Below are 15,885 nucleotides of genomic sequence, written 5' to 3'. Positions count from 1 at the left end.
TCCTGATTCTTAAATGAAAATTACGATCCTTATTCTGTTTCCATACATATATGCGGTGCTTGTTTAAAATGCTATTTATGCAGACAAAAATTTAAATCATGTAGATGCAACCAATTTAGGGAGCAGGTATAGTTTATTGTAACATCTTCAAGATGTGTTGCTATTGCCAAGACATGATTCATAAAGGTTGGGGGTTGTACCGTAACCCTCAACCAGGGGAAATTTTATTTTGACAGAAGTTGGATCCATATTAGATCAAATTATGCTTAAAGCTTTGTGGTTGGCCATCAAATTACAGATTTTCTACCAACTAATTAAACTAAGGGTACTAATACAATTTTGAGGAAAGTCATCCTCTGAAAGGTGCTTATTTGCAGATTTATTTTATAGTTCATATTTTTTCCAAAGTAACTCCATTGAAGTATTACCAATAGATGGTTAAGGATTATATTTTTTTTATGAAGTTTAGTTACTGAACTCAATTAACAATTTGACATTTCCCTGATGGCAACAATATTGACTACTGACATAAAATAAATTGTATTACAGTGTACAGAAGAAGATTCAAATTTTTCGTTTCTCCCGTTGGCCCATATATATGACCAAATAATCGAGAGCTATTGCATCTACAAGGGATCTTCAATAGGCTCCTGGCGAGGCGTAAGTATATGTGTCACTCTTGCTACATTCTTTATTTTTCTTGTTTCCGTATCAAAACTTGATTGGTATTCTCTTCTTTACTTACCAATTTCAACATCTGTCCAATGTGATTGCCGTTACTTGCAGGATGTCAGGTTTATACTGGACGACCTTCAGGAACTAAAGCCTACTATGTTTTGTGGGGTTCCTCGAGTGTATGATCGTATATACACTGGTAAAACAGATTCATCAATATGAACTGTATACATTTATGTCCGTGAATTTCTTTGTTGTTAATATTTGGCTTAAATATTGTTTCCGAAGGTATTGCTAGTAAAGTTTCATCTGGTGGTGTGCTGAGGAAGACCCTTTTCCAGTATGCATATAACTAGTATGTCTCACTAAGACCTCCTTTTTTGTTTGCATTTGTATTCCTACCATAAAGGCATAAACTAATTAATATTTGTATGGCAGCAAGTTGGCAAAACTGGAGAAGCTTGTATTTAACAAGGTCAGTCATTCTATCCTTCACCTTTTCATTCTTGAAATATCTGGTTTTACATTCAAACAATGCATTACTTCTATTTTATGCGTACATTCTAACAAACTGTGTTACTTGCGGTAGATAAAACAAGCATTAGGAGGAAGAGTTCGTATAATGTTGTCTGGTGCTGCGCCTTTGCCCAGGCATGTGGAGGAATTTTTGAGGGTCACCAGCTGCAGCACTTTATCACAAGGATATGGTATGGTTGACTGCATATCATAATGAATATAACACATAATCAGTTAAATCATAGTGAAGATTCAGGAAATTATACGAGCATAAGTATTCAGCTCACTGTGCTTTCTCACCTTAATTCGTGGTATATGTGTTTGGCCTTTGAGATGTCAAGTATGGATGCTTTTGTACTCATTCAAATAACCTTATTTTTCTAAATCAGCTACCACAACACATCAGAAGCAGATATATATGAAACGAAGAGTACTAGAGTTCATCAGTTTGTTAAATCTTGTAGGACTTACTGAAAGCTGTGGTGGCTGTTTTACGTCCATTGGCAATGTTTATCCTATGATTGGAACTGTGGGTGTCCCCTTGACAACTATTGAAGCACAGCTTGAGTCGGTCCCAGAACTGGGATATGATGCACTTTCTAGTGTGCCATGTGGAGAGATTTGCCTAAGAGGGAAAACCTTGTTTTCTGGTTACCACAAGCGACAAGATCTCACTGAAGAAGTCCTTATTGATGGGTGGTTCCATACAGGTAAATGTCTACAAAACTAGAAATGAAGTACTTTCTTGGTTGATGCTCAATCTTTTGGTTTCTTTTCAAGATGGAGCCTTCAAAATTTTTGTTGTTGATTAATTTTGAGTGGATGGATCACAGGTGATATTGGAGAATGGCAGTCTAATGGAGCAATGAAAGTTATAGACAGGAAAAAGAACATATTTAAACTGTCTCAAGGTGAATATGTTGCTGTGGAAAGCATTGAAAGCAAATACTTGCAATGCCCCCTTATCACATCGGTATGTTGCTAACTTCTGTATTCTACTTGTATGATGAGTGACAGGACTTACCTTTATTTCATCAATAAATGAGATTGTGTTCGTCTTTGTGCTAGATTTGAATTTTGTGCCAGTGTCCTCCACCCTTCTTTCGTGTTTTCTGAAGTTACAGACGGATATCTTAACATCTTAACTTTCATCTGGTTGGCAGATTTGGGTTCATGGGAACAGCTTCGAGTCATTTCTTGTTGCTGTGGTTCTTCCTGACAGAAAGGCCTTGGAGGAGTGGGCAGCTGAGCATCATTTGACTGATGACTACAAATCATTGTGTCAAAACATGAAGGCAAGAAAATACATTTTGGATGAGCTCCATCCCTGTTTCATGCCATGTTGCTTAAGTTTATTCATCTGACTTACAAGACATTTTTATTGCAGCTTCGAGGGTTTGAGTTGTTAAAAGCAGTTCATTTGGAACCAAACCCCTTTGACATAGAGAGGGATCTCATGACTCCAACTTTCAACCTGAAAAGACCGCAATTACTCAAATATTACAAGGTATGATTTTCTACTTGGATAAGAAAAGGTTGGAACTTTGATAAGTTAATCCTAAATATGTATGTTGAATTACATCATCTGCAGGACCGAGTTGAAAAACTTTATAGTGAAGCAAAGGGTGGAAAGGTATAAGAACAGAGCTGGAAGCAACTATTGGATAAATCTAGCTACATCACTTTCCCAAAATTTCGATTGCCTGCTCTTTTGTTGATGAAAAACTACTTATGACTAAAGAATATCTCGCAGGGATTTACCCATATTGACCTTTGTTCTAAGTTTGTGTATAAATAAGTAAAGATCTTAATTAAGATCTTTACTGAAGTGAAGTAAAGATTATCTAGCTGGGATTTACCCAACAGGCAGCAGTGAACTAAATTTTCTGAAAGTATGGCATAAGTAATCAACAATAAAAATTTAAGAATCGATAACTGAGCAAATATTTTTAAATCCACACCGAACTAAAATTAGATTTAGAAATAATAAAAAAAATAAAAGTACTTGTGTCATGTCTCCAAATTAAAATGATGGTCTGATCGATGATGAAATTAGTGTGGTCTTCTCATTCAGTCCAAGAAACAATGCTTGAAGTCAATTGCAGTTGCTTTCACCAGTTGATATACAAATGTGTCGTCTCTCATTTTACCAGACTCTTACAAATGTGTCGTCTCTCATTTTACCAGACTCTCAATGAACTTTTCTGTCATGCACTCTAAACAACCTTACAGGGTGTGCTTCTAAAACAACTTTCTTTCTTCATTCTTTTACAGTTTTACCACTAAATCAAGAGCCAGTCGGTGAAAAACTGGCAATTGCGTCTACATATCAACTAAACTCATTATAAGATGCTCTTTCGGTGGTGACTGGACTGATCGGTCCTCTACCTTTACCTTTTCTTCTTTTCTTGGGCACGTAGTTTCGCTTCATCTTACACGAAAAACTCTGTGCACCTACTGAGAGACTTGTCCTCTTCTGCCCCATCTTCATTTCACCAGCAATCAAACAACAATTGTTCCTGCTTTTTCCACCCGTTCATACACATACAATGTGTTGCTGCTTTTTCCACTTTACCTTTTCTTCTTCTCCATTTCTTGGTAGTTTCGTTTCATCTTACACGCCCTTGACTTCACATTGACGTTGATGGAAGCTACCAGGAAACTGTGATCACGCAGCGTACCTATTTTTGAGCTGTGCTCCTTTTATTTTCCTCTTCCTCTTGTGCTCCATCTTCATTCCATCAGCGAGCTGAGCGTGAAATCAAACAATAAGCTAGATTCGATGGCCACCCAATTGAGAGCTTCTTCCTCATTCTCTTCTGTTCCTTTTTCTACCCGTTCATACACACACGATTTGTTTCTGAGTTTCAGAGGCGAGGATACACGCTACACTTTTACAGGTCATTTGCACAGAAATTTGGTTCAAAGGGGGATCAACACTTTCCTAGATGACGATGATCTTCCAAGAGGAGAGGAAATATCAGAAGCACTTCTCCGAGCCATTGAAGGATCAAAGCTCTCTCTCATTGTGTTCTCTGAAAACTATGCATCCTCAAAGTGGTGTTTGGAAGAACTAGTTCATATCATTGAATGTAGAAGATCAAAGAACCAAATGGTTCGGCCAATCTTTTACAAAGTGGATCCATCGGACGTAAGACACCAACGAGGTACATTTGGTAAGGCACTTGCAGAGCATGAGCGCCGATTCCAAGATGACAAGAATAAGGTGTCAAGATGGAGAGCAGCTCTTTTAGAAGCGGCTAATTTGTCTGGGTGGCATTTCCCGAGCGGGTACATCATGCACTTAATCTTACTAATAGCAAATTTGTCTTTTATTTTTATTTTTATTGGTGTGTGATTATTAATTATACAATACTATGCACTTTTTCGAAGTAGCGAGGTTTTATTTTTTTTAAATGTTTCATTTGATTTTAACATGACAGGCATGAATATGAATCTAAATTTATTGATAGAATCATTAAAGAGATTTCTGCACAAGTAATAAAACATAGCCCTTTGAATGTGGCAAAGTTTCCAGTCAGGATAGAATCTCGTGTACAAGACATGCTTGAACTCTTAGATGTTGGGGGAAGTGATGTACGCATGGTAGGGATATGGGGAAGTGGTGGAATAGGGAAGACAACAATTGCTAAAGCTGTTTACAATACAATTGCTATTGAGTTTGAAGACAGTTGCTTTTTGGAAAATGTTAGAGAACGTTCAGTGACTCATGAAGGTCTAGTCAACCTACAAAACAGTCTTCTTTCTGAGATTCAAGGGGGCAAAAAACTGAATATAATCAATGTTAATAAAGGAATCAATTTGTTGCGTCAAAGGTTGTGAAATAAAAGGATTCTGTTAATTCTTGATGATGTGAATAAATCGGACCAGTTAGACACATTAGCTGGAGCACCTGATTGGTTTGGTCGTGGCAGCAGAATTATCGTCACAACCAGAGATAAGCGTTTGTTGACTGTTCATGAAGTCAAGCCTATGTACAAAGCCAGGGAACTAGATCATCACGAAGGTTGTGAGCTCTTCAGATCAATTGCCTTCAAGAATAAGAGAATTTTAGATGACAATGAGACGCACTTAGTTAGTACTGTTGTTGAATATGCTCAAGGCCTTCCGTTGGCTCTAGTAGTTTTGGGTTTACATCTATGTGATAGACCGGTACATAAATGGCAAGCTATGCTAGATGGTTTTAGAAGAAATCTTCCTGAAGGCATTCAAGATATTCTCAAAGTCAGTTATGATGGACTGGAAAAAATAGTGAAAGAAGTTTTCCTCGACATTGCTTGTTTCTTCAAAGGTTGGAAGACAAATGATGTTATACAGATACTAGAAGGTTGTGACCGCAACAACCCCATGCATAGTATTGAAGTTCTTGAAGAAATGGCTCTTATATATGTTGATCGTTATGGTGAGATTTGCATGCATCATTTGCTAGAAGAGATGGGAAAAGATATAGTTCAGCAAGAGTCTATAGAGCCCGGTGAGCGAAGCAGATTGTGGCATCACAAGGATGTGCATGAGATTCTAACAGAAAACACGGTATGTAGTTCCTATATATATGCTCAGATTTACATATATACATGGAGTCAGGTCAATGTGATTCTCTATGTGTGTAGTTTATTCCACTTCGACAACCAATATCTGCGTAATATGTATTATATGATTTTCTGTTGAATTCTTAAAAAAAGAATAAAACTATAAAAAAAACTTGCATTTTATTATATAAATACTCATTTTGCTAATACGATTGCCTTTTTCATACTAGGGAACAAGTAAAATTGAAGGTATAATAATAAAGATGCCTACAGCAGATGAGATACGCTTGAGTCCTAAATGCTTCAAAAAGATGAGAAATCTGAAAATTTTTATAAACGTCAATGGACGGCTTTGTGGAAATGTTGATTATTATCCGAATCAGTTGCGGTTACTTGAATGGCGTGACTATCCGTTGAAATCTTTGCCTCCCGATTTTAATATGAAGAATTTGATTCAACTTAATATGCCTCGTAGCCGCATCTCACGTTTCAAGGTATTTATATATTTTTACGACTTCAATTTATAGAAATCTTTATACCTTTCCAATTTTCTATTTGATTTTTTCTTGTTCTTTGGTATGACAGAGTATGCAAAATCTGAAATCCTTAAATTTGAGTGAATGTAAATTCGTAGCACAAAGCCCAGACTTGTCTGGAAGCCCAAACTTAGAGTTCCTGAATCTAAGTGGGTGCCAAAGGTTAGAGGAGGTTCACTCTTCGGTTGGATCCCTCGAAAAGCTTGTTCACCTGAATCTTCGGCAGTGCTATAAGCTTGAGAGGCTACCTGAAAAAGTCAACTGGAGATCCCTCCAAACCATTCATCTTGAAAATTGTGAAAGGCTGGAGAGTTTCCCTGAAATTGTGGGAGAGATGAAATACATGACATCCTTGTTTCTATTCGGCTCTTCCATCAAAGCAATGCCTTCATCCATTGGATATCTAATTAACCTTGAACAGTTGTGGTTATCTAGTTGTCGAAACCTCACAGATCTACCTTGCAGCATCTATGAATTGCAAAATCTAGAGGGGGTTATTTTGTCCGAGTGCCCAAAATTCGTAACATTCCCAAATAAGGTGGAGTCAGAAGTGCTTCCAACTTACTCAAAGGTTTCACATGACAACCGTGACTCTTTATCGAAAAGAAAGATACGGAGTGAAGGCAGTTCATTGGAGCCAGAGCCAGACACTGAATTCAATTCGGCGCTTCCTTCGCTACATGAATTCTCTGCGTATGGATGCAATTTGTCTAATATTGATTTCCTCGCGTCCCTTGATTGTGCATCCACTTTAGATTACCTTGATTGTGCATCCACTTTAGATTACATTGTTATTCTTCCCGAATGCATCATCAACAAATTTGTCGAGTTGACGGAACTTGATTTGAGTGGCTGCACGAGGCTCGTAGAAATTCCAGAGCTTCCACCAAGGATTCGCGAGTTGAATGTGAGCGATTGCGTATCATTGGAAAGAATTTCAAAGTTGTCAAACATTTTGGAGCGTAAAGAATCACAAATGATTGAGAAGATGGACTTGACTAATTGCTGGAGACTCTGTCAAAATTTGGTTGAGATGGCAAACAAGGATGATGATGATGAAGTGCACGCTGATCTCTTCTCTCGACTCCTATCTTCTCAGCAATCCAAATTCACAATTACATTTCCAGTTCCAAGAAGCGAGGTTCCAAAGTGGTTCAGCTGTCAAATGGATTTCATGGGGCATCTACGGTTTGAATTTTATATCGAAACACTTGCAAATTTCAAATGGGACAACGCAGGATTGGCTCTCTGTGTTGCTTTTGATCAAAAGCCATGGGTTACAGAAGACGGTTTGAATTTTATTCGTTCTGATTTTGAGGTCCGTATTCACATCAATGAAGTACTTGTTTCCTTCCTTGAAATGAGGGTTGATTCAGGAGAGTCGGATCATGTGTGGCTGCACTATGTTCCCTTCCTTGAAATGTGGCGATTTGGTTATATGCGTCCATTGCCCCCTTTTACGTGTCGAGTCATTATTTATCCTTTGTGTTATCATCCTAGGGAGTTGTCCTCCATGAAAAGCTGTGGTGTCCACCTTGTAATGCCACCCAATGAAGACGTTTCTATGAAACTAATCGGTGCAGAGAACCTCACCAGTGATGGAACGGTATCGTTTTCTTTTGTGAAAATTTCCTCATTTCAGAGATAATATGTGACATTTGCAGCAAAACGGAGGACTGACATCTGAACAACAATGCTATTGCAGTACTCCTGGCGTAATTATCCTCCCAAGCAGTGGACTGACTGCAAAGAATTATATACTGATGCACAACTGGAGAATGAAAAGCTGTAATTATTACTGATGCAGCATAGCATTGTCTGGACCAGTGTTACGAATACAGGTATACATTTTCAAATTCTCCCTTTCTTTGATATCTTTGGAGTTTCAAAATTGGTTTGTAATATCAACTCTTTGTTGGCATTCTCCATATGTGTGGATAGAGTTGAACTAGTTTACCAAGCCCGGTTCCATGTAACTAAAAAATGCAAAACTGCATCAGTGAAAGGAATATTAAATTTGTAATCTAGAAGCTTGATCTAGTGCACTAAATCTACTTCACTAAACTCATATAGACGTTTTCTCTTCCAATAGCCAATCTCAAGGTCTTTCTATTTTCTGAGTTTATAGCATCATTTTCTGAATTTATTTCCTCATTCAACAAGTAAAGAGTTTAGATCATGATTGTTTCAATCAACCACCATGCCAAACATATATTCACAGTGCCTGATTAGAATGATATTTACTTGAAGGCATGATTTAAGATATGGAAATCACGTTTATTCACAAACACTGTCCAATTAATGCAATGTAATTCCAATGATTTTTTTCTTTCATTGTATCAGTTTCTTGTTGCGTTACCACTTACCACTACATTATATTGAACTTGAGAAATATCTGTGTAAAATATGTGCATGCCTCAATTTGTTCCTGCAGGTAAATATAGTTTCCTCTAGTGGAACGATACACTGTTCCAATATGCATACAACTTTGCCAGCTCATCAGTTGAAATTTTGCATTTGCATGTTCATTGGCAGTCCTATTCTAAGCTACTGAAAGGTTTAATTACCAAGAAGCTGGGATATGAGAAGAAAGGTATTCCAAAAGATGAAGCACCACCTTGCCTGCACAAGCTTGACTTTACCAAGGTAGTAATTCTATCCTTCATCATTCCATTATTTGAAGTAGCTGGCTTTACATTCAAACAATGTGTTGCTTTCTTTTTTGAAGAACACATACTACAAGAAATATAGAAAACTGATAATGTGGTGTCCCAATTGTCGTATTTGTTTACTAATTTGCTTGCCTGCATCTCAAAATATCAATCACAATCTACACAAAATGGATCTGTTGCTTTGCATATTATTTGTCCTTGTGGTCAAGTGTATTTTCAAAGCAACCAGCCTCTTCCAACTTTACCTTAGAAACCAAAAATTTTCCCTTCAGAAAAGCAGGTATTGGAAACTATGAGTAGAGGGAATTGCTTTAATGCTTTGTATGGATTACGATAGAACAATTGCATCTAATATTCACTTATACTCTGTATATGGCCATATCAAAGATGCAGATGCTGTTGGTCATAATATGTCCTTATTGGACCTTTGTACTTGTATTGTAATAATGTGTTACTAGTCCTGAACTATGATCAAATCTAAGACTACTTAATTTCAATCAAGATTCACTTGTACTCTATATATGGCCATATCAAAGATGCAGATGCTATTGGTCATAATTGGTCCTTATTGGACCTTTGTACTTGTATTGTAATAATGTGTTACTAGTCCTGGACTATGATCAAATCTAAGACTACTTAATTTCCATCAAGATTCTCAAAGAGATGAAACTGAGTGATGATGGTGATTAAAGAGTTCTGAAGTATAATGAAACTCAGATCTCTAGCTACTTAATGAGTTAATGAAATAATGATCTAAATTTGTTGAGAATTGAAGGACAATATTTTCGTGTGATTGAGCTCTTCTACAGATTATGTAAATTATGAAGAACATTGAGGTGCTTGTTGGTCTACATAAGGCAAAAAATTTTCACTCCACCGCCAACCATAGACATGAACTAATTTTCTACCAAAATGAAGCACATTTTATGGGCTATCTATCCATTCTCTACATCGTTCTATTCCCTCATCCATTATTACGTGATGTGCATACGGCAAACAATTGGATTTTGATATGTTTTAACGTTTGCAGGGACATCATTGTGGTATATATAAATCAAATTTCCGCCAGTGGGTTATTGCAATGGAGGTAATACTGTATCTCTGAGTTTCAGATATATGCATATCATGCAAGACACTTGAATGAAGAAGCTCTGTCGGTGAGTGTGAAAGTGGTTGGGAAGAAGGTACCGCCATTTTCATTTGAGCAATAGCAACAACCCATTGAAACCCAGAGCTCAATGACTGGCAGGTTCAGCAATCAGAAACTGCGGTCTCAATCTTGAAAGTCAAGTCCCCAACCAAATTGGCTCCAATGGAGGTAATAATAATACTGTATTTCTTTTCTTTGTTTCATACTTGAGCATATTATGCAAGACAGCCGAATGGAGAAGAGGTATTGAATAACTCCAACTGAATATATTGGGGCTGAATCTTACTAGAAAGAATGTGACCTTTTAGTCTTATGTTTAATGTTTGATCTTTACAGGCCTGTAACAGCCATGCCATTACATATATTCCCAGTTTATGTCACCCTCAGTACGCTTCCTTTTCTTTTTCAATAATTCTTAGTGTATCATGCATGTATTACTTTCCAGTTACAGCTAGTGAACTTCAGTGGTGGTGCTTTCTTCTAAGTAAATGAAGGGAATTCCAAATGGTCTTGACTTTTACCTTTCCAAAATATACCAATTCACCATCTTTTGTAAATCGAACTTAGTGGCTGGCTACTCAATGCTTGATAGTTGCCTATCGAACTCTCGGCAACAACTCAAGTTTGGAAACTACTGAACAGTACCAAGTGTTTGAAAGCCAGCCACAACGAAAGTTCAGTAGCGAACCACCAAACTTGCCAAACAGTGTTTCAATTCTATAGGAGTTAACTTGTGGTGGGTCCAGGGAGAATTTTGGACTCTGCATATTCCCTTGAAATTTATTTGACCAACTTTTCTTGCTTATGTTGCAGGTGCTAATGCGGTTGAGTTCATCTCAACCATGCTGAAGTTTCAATAGCTTTTGTTCAAGAGAACAAAATTCCTGCAGTGAGTTATTTTCCAAACTATGATGTCATTATCATAACTAGATATATGTTGGAAGCCACTGATGTCTTATATTTGGGTACTAGAACCTTCATAATCCGTCAATTTTGTTGTAGTAAACATGATATAAATACAAAGACCAACATGCCTTGTATATTTTGACCCTTTGATTGTTATCTTGGTTTCTTCCTATTATGGCACTCCATTTATATAAAAGTATTCCCCTCTCCTTTTCATGTTTTCTAAGATCCTTAGGTGGTAATTCTTTCTGCAGATTTCTGCACATGTAGAAAGTAGGTCATATACTATTTCCTTAGATACTCTAAATACGAGGTCCAAGTTGTTGGGATTGAATCTAAGGTATACATCCGTGTTGTTCAGCAATTGTCAGCTTCATAAATGTTTCCAGCACTCAAAGGCAGAAGAACTGGGGGTATCTTGCTTTTCGTGGGAGGAATTCATTCAGTTGGTAATCTCGTAACACTGTTTATCTCATATAAGTTCTTGTTTTCAGTAAAGGATTGCCCATTAACTAGAGCAATATAAAAATTCTTTCATCTTTCATCTTCAGAGAAATTCAGATTGTGAAGTACCTCGAAAACATAGGACTGCTGTTGCACAATAATGTATTCACGTGGAACAACTGGAGAACCAAAAGGCATAATTGTTGCTAATGCAGCATTAAAGTCAGAGGTATTGTCAGCAGACCATATACTTTTCCTAACAGAAACAACTTAACACAGTTAGATATTTCAATATTCTAGCTTTTTAACATATTCTATCTTCATGTTTCCAAATTAGTGCTTCTTCTGCCTCTTGAAAAAAATAAAAAATAGAGGCAGAATAGCTCCTGTAACTTGGCATGAGTTGTTTGGGGTGCAATCTGGTGATGGATTTGACCAGGTCATGTACCTCTATTTGGTCTATTGGACAATTTTAAAGCATAGATGTACCTCATTTTATGTCAGAGGCAAATAAATTAGCAGAGAACATTTTGGTCATGGAGATTTAGTAGTTTTGTTACTGAAAAGGCCAATACAAGACTATTTTCATTTCGAATTTTGTAGCATTATCAATATGAAATTATTTCGTCATTCTCAAATGAAATTATCGATCCGTAGTCTGTTTCATACATATATGCTCTGCCCGTTTAAAATGCTAGTTTTCCCAAGACAAAAATTTAAATCATGTGGATGCAACCCAAGTTAGCGAGCAGTTATAATTTATTGTAACATCTTCAAGATTTGTTGTTTTTGCCAAGGCAACATGTGAGGACGTCATTCTCCAAGAAGGTTTTGTCTAGGGATAAAAAATTTCACTTGGCAACAAGTTTGTTAAACCAATTGGTTGCTTTCTATTTGGTGATGTTAGCGGTGTTAACTGTGTCAGTATGATTAAAGTTGGGGTTTGTACCGACCCTCAACTGGGGGAGATCTACACTTTCATTTTGGCAGAAATTGGACCCCATATTAGATCAAATTATGCTGGAATCTTTGTGTTTGGCCATCAAATTACAGTGTTCCTACCAACTAATTAAACTGAGGGTACTAATACAATTTTGAGTAAAGTCGTCCTGTGAAAGCAGATTTATTTTATAGTTTATATATTTTTTTTCCAAAGTAACTTCATTGAAGTATTACCAATACTTGGTTATATAGCTGTATTTGCCTCAATATGAATTTGTGTTTGTTGGTATCGTTTCCTTTTGTAAAAATTTCCTCATTTTTGCTTCAGTTGTTTCCGATGTTTTCAAAGGCGTTGCCGAGGCGCGCCCGGGGCGCGCTCCGGTGTGAGGCGACCGGAAATTGCCTCGCCGGATCAAAATGAGGCGTGCTGCTGGAAAAGCGTCGCCTAGGCGACGGAGCGTTCGCTTTTTGCAGAAGCGGCGCCTGAGGCGTCGGTGCGAGGAAGAAGAAGAAGACGCGAGGGTCTTTTTGTCCTTTTTCTTTCCGTCAAAACGACGTTGTTTTGACCTTTTTTTTTTTTTTTTTAATTTCCCCCATACGAAGTCGACATATAGTCTACTTCTATCAGATTGAGAAGCAAACCTTCTCTCTCTTCTTCTTCATCGTCAGCGACCTCCGACAAGTCTTTGGTCACTCTGGTCTCTGTGGCTTCTAGCGAAGGAAGGCGAGAAGAGTTCCACACCGAAACGATGACGGATGAGGCGTCGGGGAATCTGAAGTATGATTTCTATTGGAACCCAAAAAAGTGAAGGTAAGCTCTGTAAATGAAGTTTTTTGGGATTTTTGGGTACTATGTGCTGAAGTGGGTATCAATGGTGTTTGGTATCATCTGCATCTCATATGGGTATGAGAAATTTTGGTTCTTGAATTGTAATTCTAGTCTCGTATTTGAGTTCTTTGTTTGCAACCAATTTTGAAATATAGGAAGAGTTGTCATTGACTTTTTAATGTGTTTAAGCTTGAATGATGAAATCAATGTCCAATTCATGGTGTTAATTGAACCACGAGAGTTCTATTTTGAGGTCGAAGACGGCTTGGATCAGAGGAATGTCTCGGCTCAGTTGCTGCGCCTCTTTTTCCATGACTGCTTCATTGAGGTAAAGAACTCAGATTCTTCATGACTTTGGTGTGAGTTTTTTTGTGATATGGCTTTAATTTCTGGTTTGAAGTATCGAAATATAGGGATATATGGATTCTTGAAATTACGGATTTCTTGATTGTTCGTGGCTGATCAGCTTGGCATTGAATGTGGTTTGGGGTTTTGCTCAAATCGGTTTTAGTAATTTAGGGATTTCTTGACTCTTGAAATGCTTAAAATGTAGCTTGATTCTTTGGATTTTCCTATATGGTTGTTGTTTGGAACCTTATTTAAGTATATTCATATTATTTATAAATGTAGTGTATTATTATAATAATTACGGGAAAGGCGACGCCTCAATGCCTTGAGGCACTCGCCTCGCGAGGCTCTAGGTGGTCGCCTTCGCCTTCGCTTTCGCATTTGAAAACATTACTTGTTTCAGAGATAATAACAGACATTTGTAGCAAAACAGAGGACTGACATCTGAACAATTATGTTATAGCAGGACTAATGGAAAGTTAACATCCCAAACAGTGGACTGTCTGCAAAGGAATATAAACTGATGCACAAATGGAGATTGAAAAGCTGTCATTAGTACTAATGCAGCAATGTTAGTAAAGCATTGTCTATGGATCAATGTGACGAATAAGGTTACAGCTCAGATTCTCCCTCATTTTGGATATCTTTGGAGTTTCAAAGTTAGTTTGTAATAAATAATATCAACTCTCTTTGGCATTCTCCATTTGTGTGGATATAGTAGTTGAACTAGTTTTCCAAGCCTGGTTCCATGTAACTAATAAATGAAAAATTGCATTATGGAAAGTGATACTAAATTTGTTTTCGAAGTTTGATCTAGTGTACTAGTCATATCTCACTAAATTATTTCAAGGTATTTCTATTTTCTGAGTTTATAGCATTGTTATCTAAAATTATTTTCTCATTCAAAAGTAAAAAGTTCAGATTATGATTGTGTCGATCGATCACCAAACATATATTTTCGGTGTCTGATATGGAATGATATTTACTTGATCGAAGGCATGATTTAAGAAAAGTGAAATCAAGTTTTTTCACATGCAGTTTCCAATTAGTTTTATGTAATTGCAATTATTTTCTTCTTTCATTTGATCAGTTTCTTGTTGAGTTACCACTACATTATAATTAACCTGAGAAATATTTGCCCTTGTTTATTGTTATTCATGCCTAAACTTGTTCCTGCAGGTATTGAGTAGAGTTTCCTCCAGTGGAACATACCTTGTTCCAATATGCATATAACTTAGCCAGCTCATCAGTTGAAATTTTGCATTTGCATTTTCATTGGCAGTAGTCTTATGACTACTGAAAGGTTTAAATAACAAGAAGTTGGGATATCTGAAGTAGTGTCTTCCAAAAGACGAAGCACAAGCTTGACTTTAAAAAGGTCAGTAATTATGTCCTCCATCATTCCATTTTTCGAAATAACTGGTTTTACATTCAAACAATGTATTGCTTTCTTTTTTTAAGAACTGCTACTACAATAAACATATAAAACTGAGACTGTTTGTACCCCAATTGTCAAATTTGTTTACCAATTTACTTGCCTGCATCTCAGATTATCCATCACAATCTACACAAAATGGATTGGTTGCTTTGGATATATTGATCTGTCCTTTTGGTCAAGTGTGTTTCTGAGGCAACCAGCCTCGTCCAACTTTACCTCAGAAAACCAAAAACTTTCCCTTCAGATAAGCAGGTGTTGGAAACTATGAGTAGAGGTTTTGCTTTATTGCTATGGGTTAAAATAGAACATATGCATATATCATTGGCCATAGCAAAGATGTAGATGGTATTGGTCTCATAGCTAGGTCCTTATTGGACCTTTTTACTGGTACTGTAATAATGTATTACTAGTCCTGAAGACCTGAACTATGATAAATCTCAGACTACTTAATTTCAATCAAGATTCACAAGAAGAGGAAATGATGGTGAGTAAAGACTTCTGAAGTCTTATGACATCCTAGATCTGTAGCTATTTATTGAGTTAAGACCTTTCTCTCTGAGTCAATGGGAACCAAAGTTATATCAGAGTTTGGGCTAGGACAAAAATTTGTTGAGAATTGAAGGACAATATTTTGGTGTGACTGAGCTGATCAATGTAGAGGTTAACTAACTTAAGAAAGGACACTGAGGTGCTTGTTGATCTACACATGGCAATAATTTTTAGTCCATCACCAATCCGTAGACATGAACTAATTTTTCTGTCAAACTACAGCACATTGTATGGGCTATCTATCCAGAGGTGATATTGGAGAATGGCAACCTAATGGAGCAATGAAAGTCATAGACAGGAAAAAGAACATATTTAAAATGTCTCAAGGTG

General features: G+C 37.0%; 3 protein-coding genes across 3 annotated transcripts; all 3 read left to right on the top strand.

The window, feature by feature from the left end:
• Nucleotides 1-563: 563 nt before the first annotated feature.
• LOC112170926 (long chain acyl-CoA synthetase 2-like) lies at nucleotides 564-3,028 on the top strand. Its single transcript, XM_040508236.1, has 10 exons — nucleotides 564-660; nucleotides 787-874; nucleotides 964-1,030; nucleotides 1,114-1,150; nucleotides 1,265-1,382; nucleotides 1,656-1,901; nucleotides 2,025-2,164; nucleotides 2,355-2,486; nucleotides 2,579-2,698; nucleotides 2,783-3,028. Exons 2-10 carry the CDS (start codon nucleotides 832-834, stop codon nucleotides 2,828-2,830), a joined length of 951 nt encoding a protein of 316 aa, XP_040364170.1. The 5' UTR covers nucleotides 564-660; nucleotides 787-831; the 3' UTR covers nucleotides 2,831-3,028.
• Nucleotides 3,029-3,973: 945 nt separating this feature from the next.
• Nucleotides 3,974-5,034, top strand: LOC112170925 (disease resistance protein RPV1-like). Its single transcript, XM_040508456.1, has 2 exons — nucleotides 3,974-4,482; nucleotides 4,635-5,034. Exons 1-2 carry the CDS (start codon nucleotides 3,974-3,976, stop codon nucleotides 5,032-5,034), a joined length of 909 nt encoding a protein of 302 aa, XP_040364390.1.
• On the top strand, nucleotides 4,158-15,670 carry LOC112171915 (TMV resistance protein N-like). The gene is made up of 14 exons (XM_040508233.1): nucleotides 4,158-5,745; nucleotides 5,972-6,235; nucleotides 6,327-7,883; nucleotides 7,983-8,118; nucleotides 8,813-8,923; nucleotides 9,980-10,267; nucleotides 10,436-10,485; nucleotides 10,913-10,988; nucleotides 11,367-11,454; nucleotides 11,557-11,678; nucleotides 12,720-13,548; nucleotides 14,035-14,179; nucleotides 14,748-14,946; nucleotides 15,118-15,670. Exons 1-4 carry the CDS (start codon nucleotides 5,185-5,187, stop codon nucleotides 8,067-8,069), a joined length of 2,469 nt encoding a protein of 822 aa, XP_040364167.1. The 5' UTR covers nucleotides 4,158-5,184; the 3' UTR covers nucleotides 8,070-8,118; nucleotides 8,813-8,923; nucleotides 9,980-10,267; nucleotides 10,436-10,485; nucleotides 10,913-10,988; nucleotides 11,367-11,454; nucleotides 11,557-11,678; nucleotides 12,720-13,548; nucleotides 14,035-14,179; nucleotides 14,748-14,946; nucleotides 15,118-15,670.
• The last annotated feature ends 215 nt before the right edge of the window (nucleotides 15,671-15,885 follow it).

Source organism: Rosa chinensis, chromosome 6 (genome assembly GCF_002994745.2).
Source record: "Rosa chinensis cultivar Old Blush chromosome 6, RchiOBHm-V2, whole genome shotgun sequence".
Taxonomy (NCBI): Eukaryota; Viridiplantae; Streptophyta; class Magnoliopsida; order Rosales; family Rosaceae; genus Rosa; species Rosa chinensis.
The sequence above is the reverse complement of the archived record's forward strand: the minus strand, read 5'-3'. Positions and strand labels throughout refer to the sequence as shown.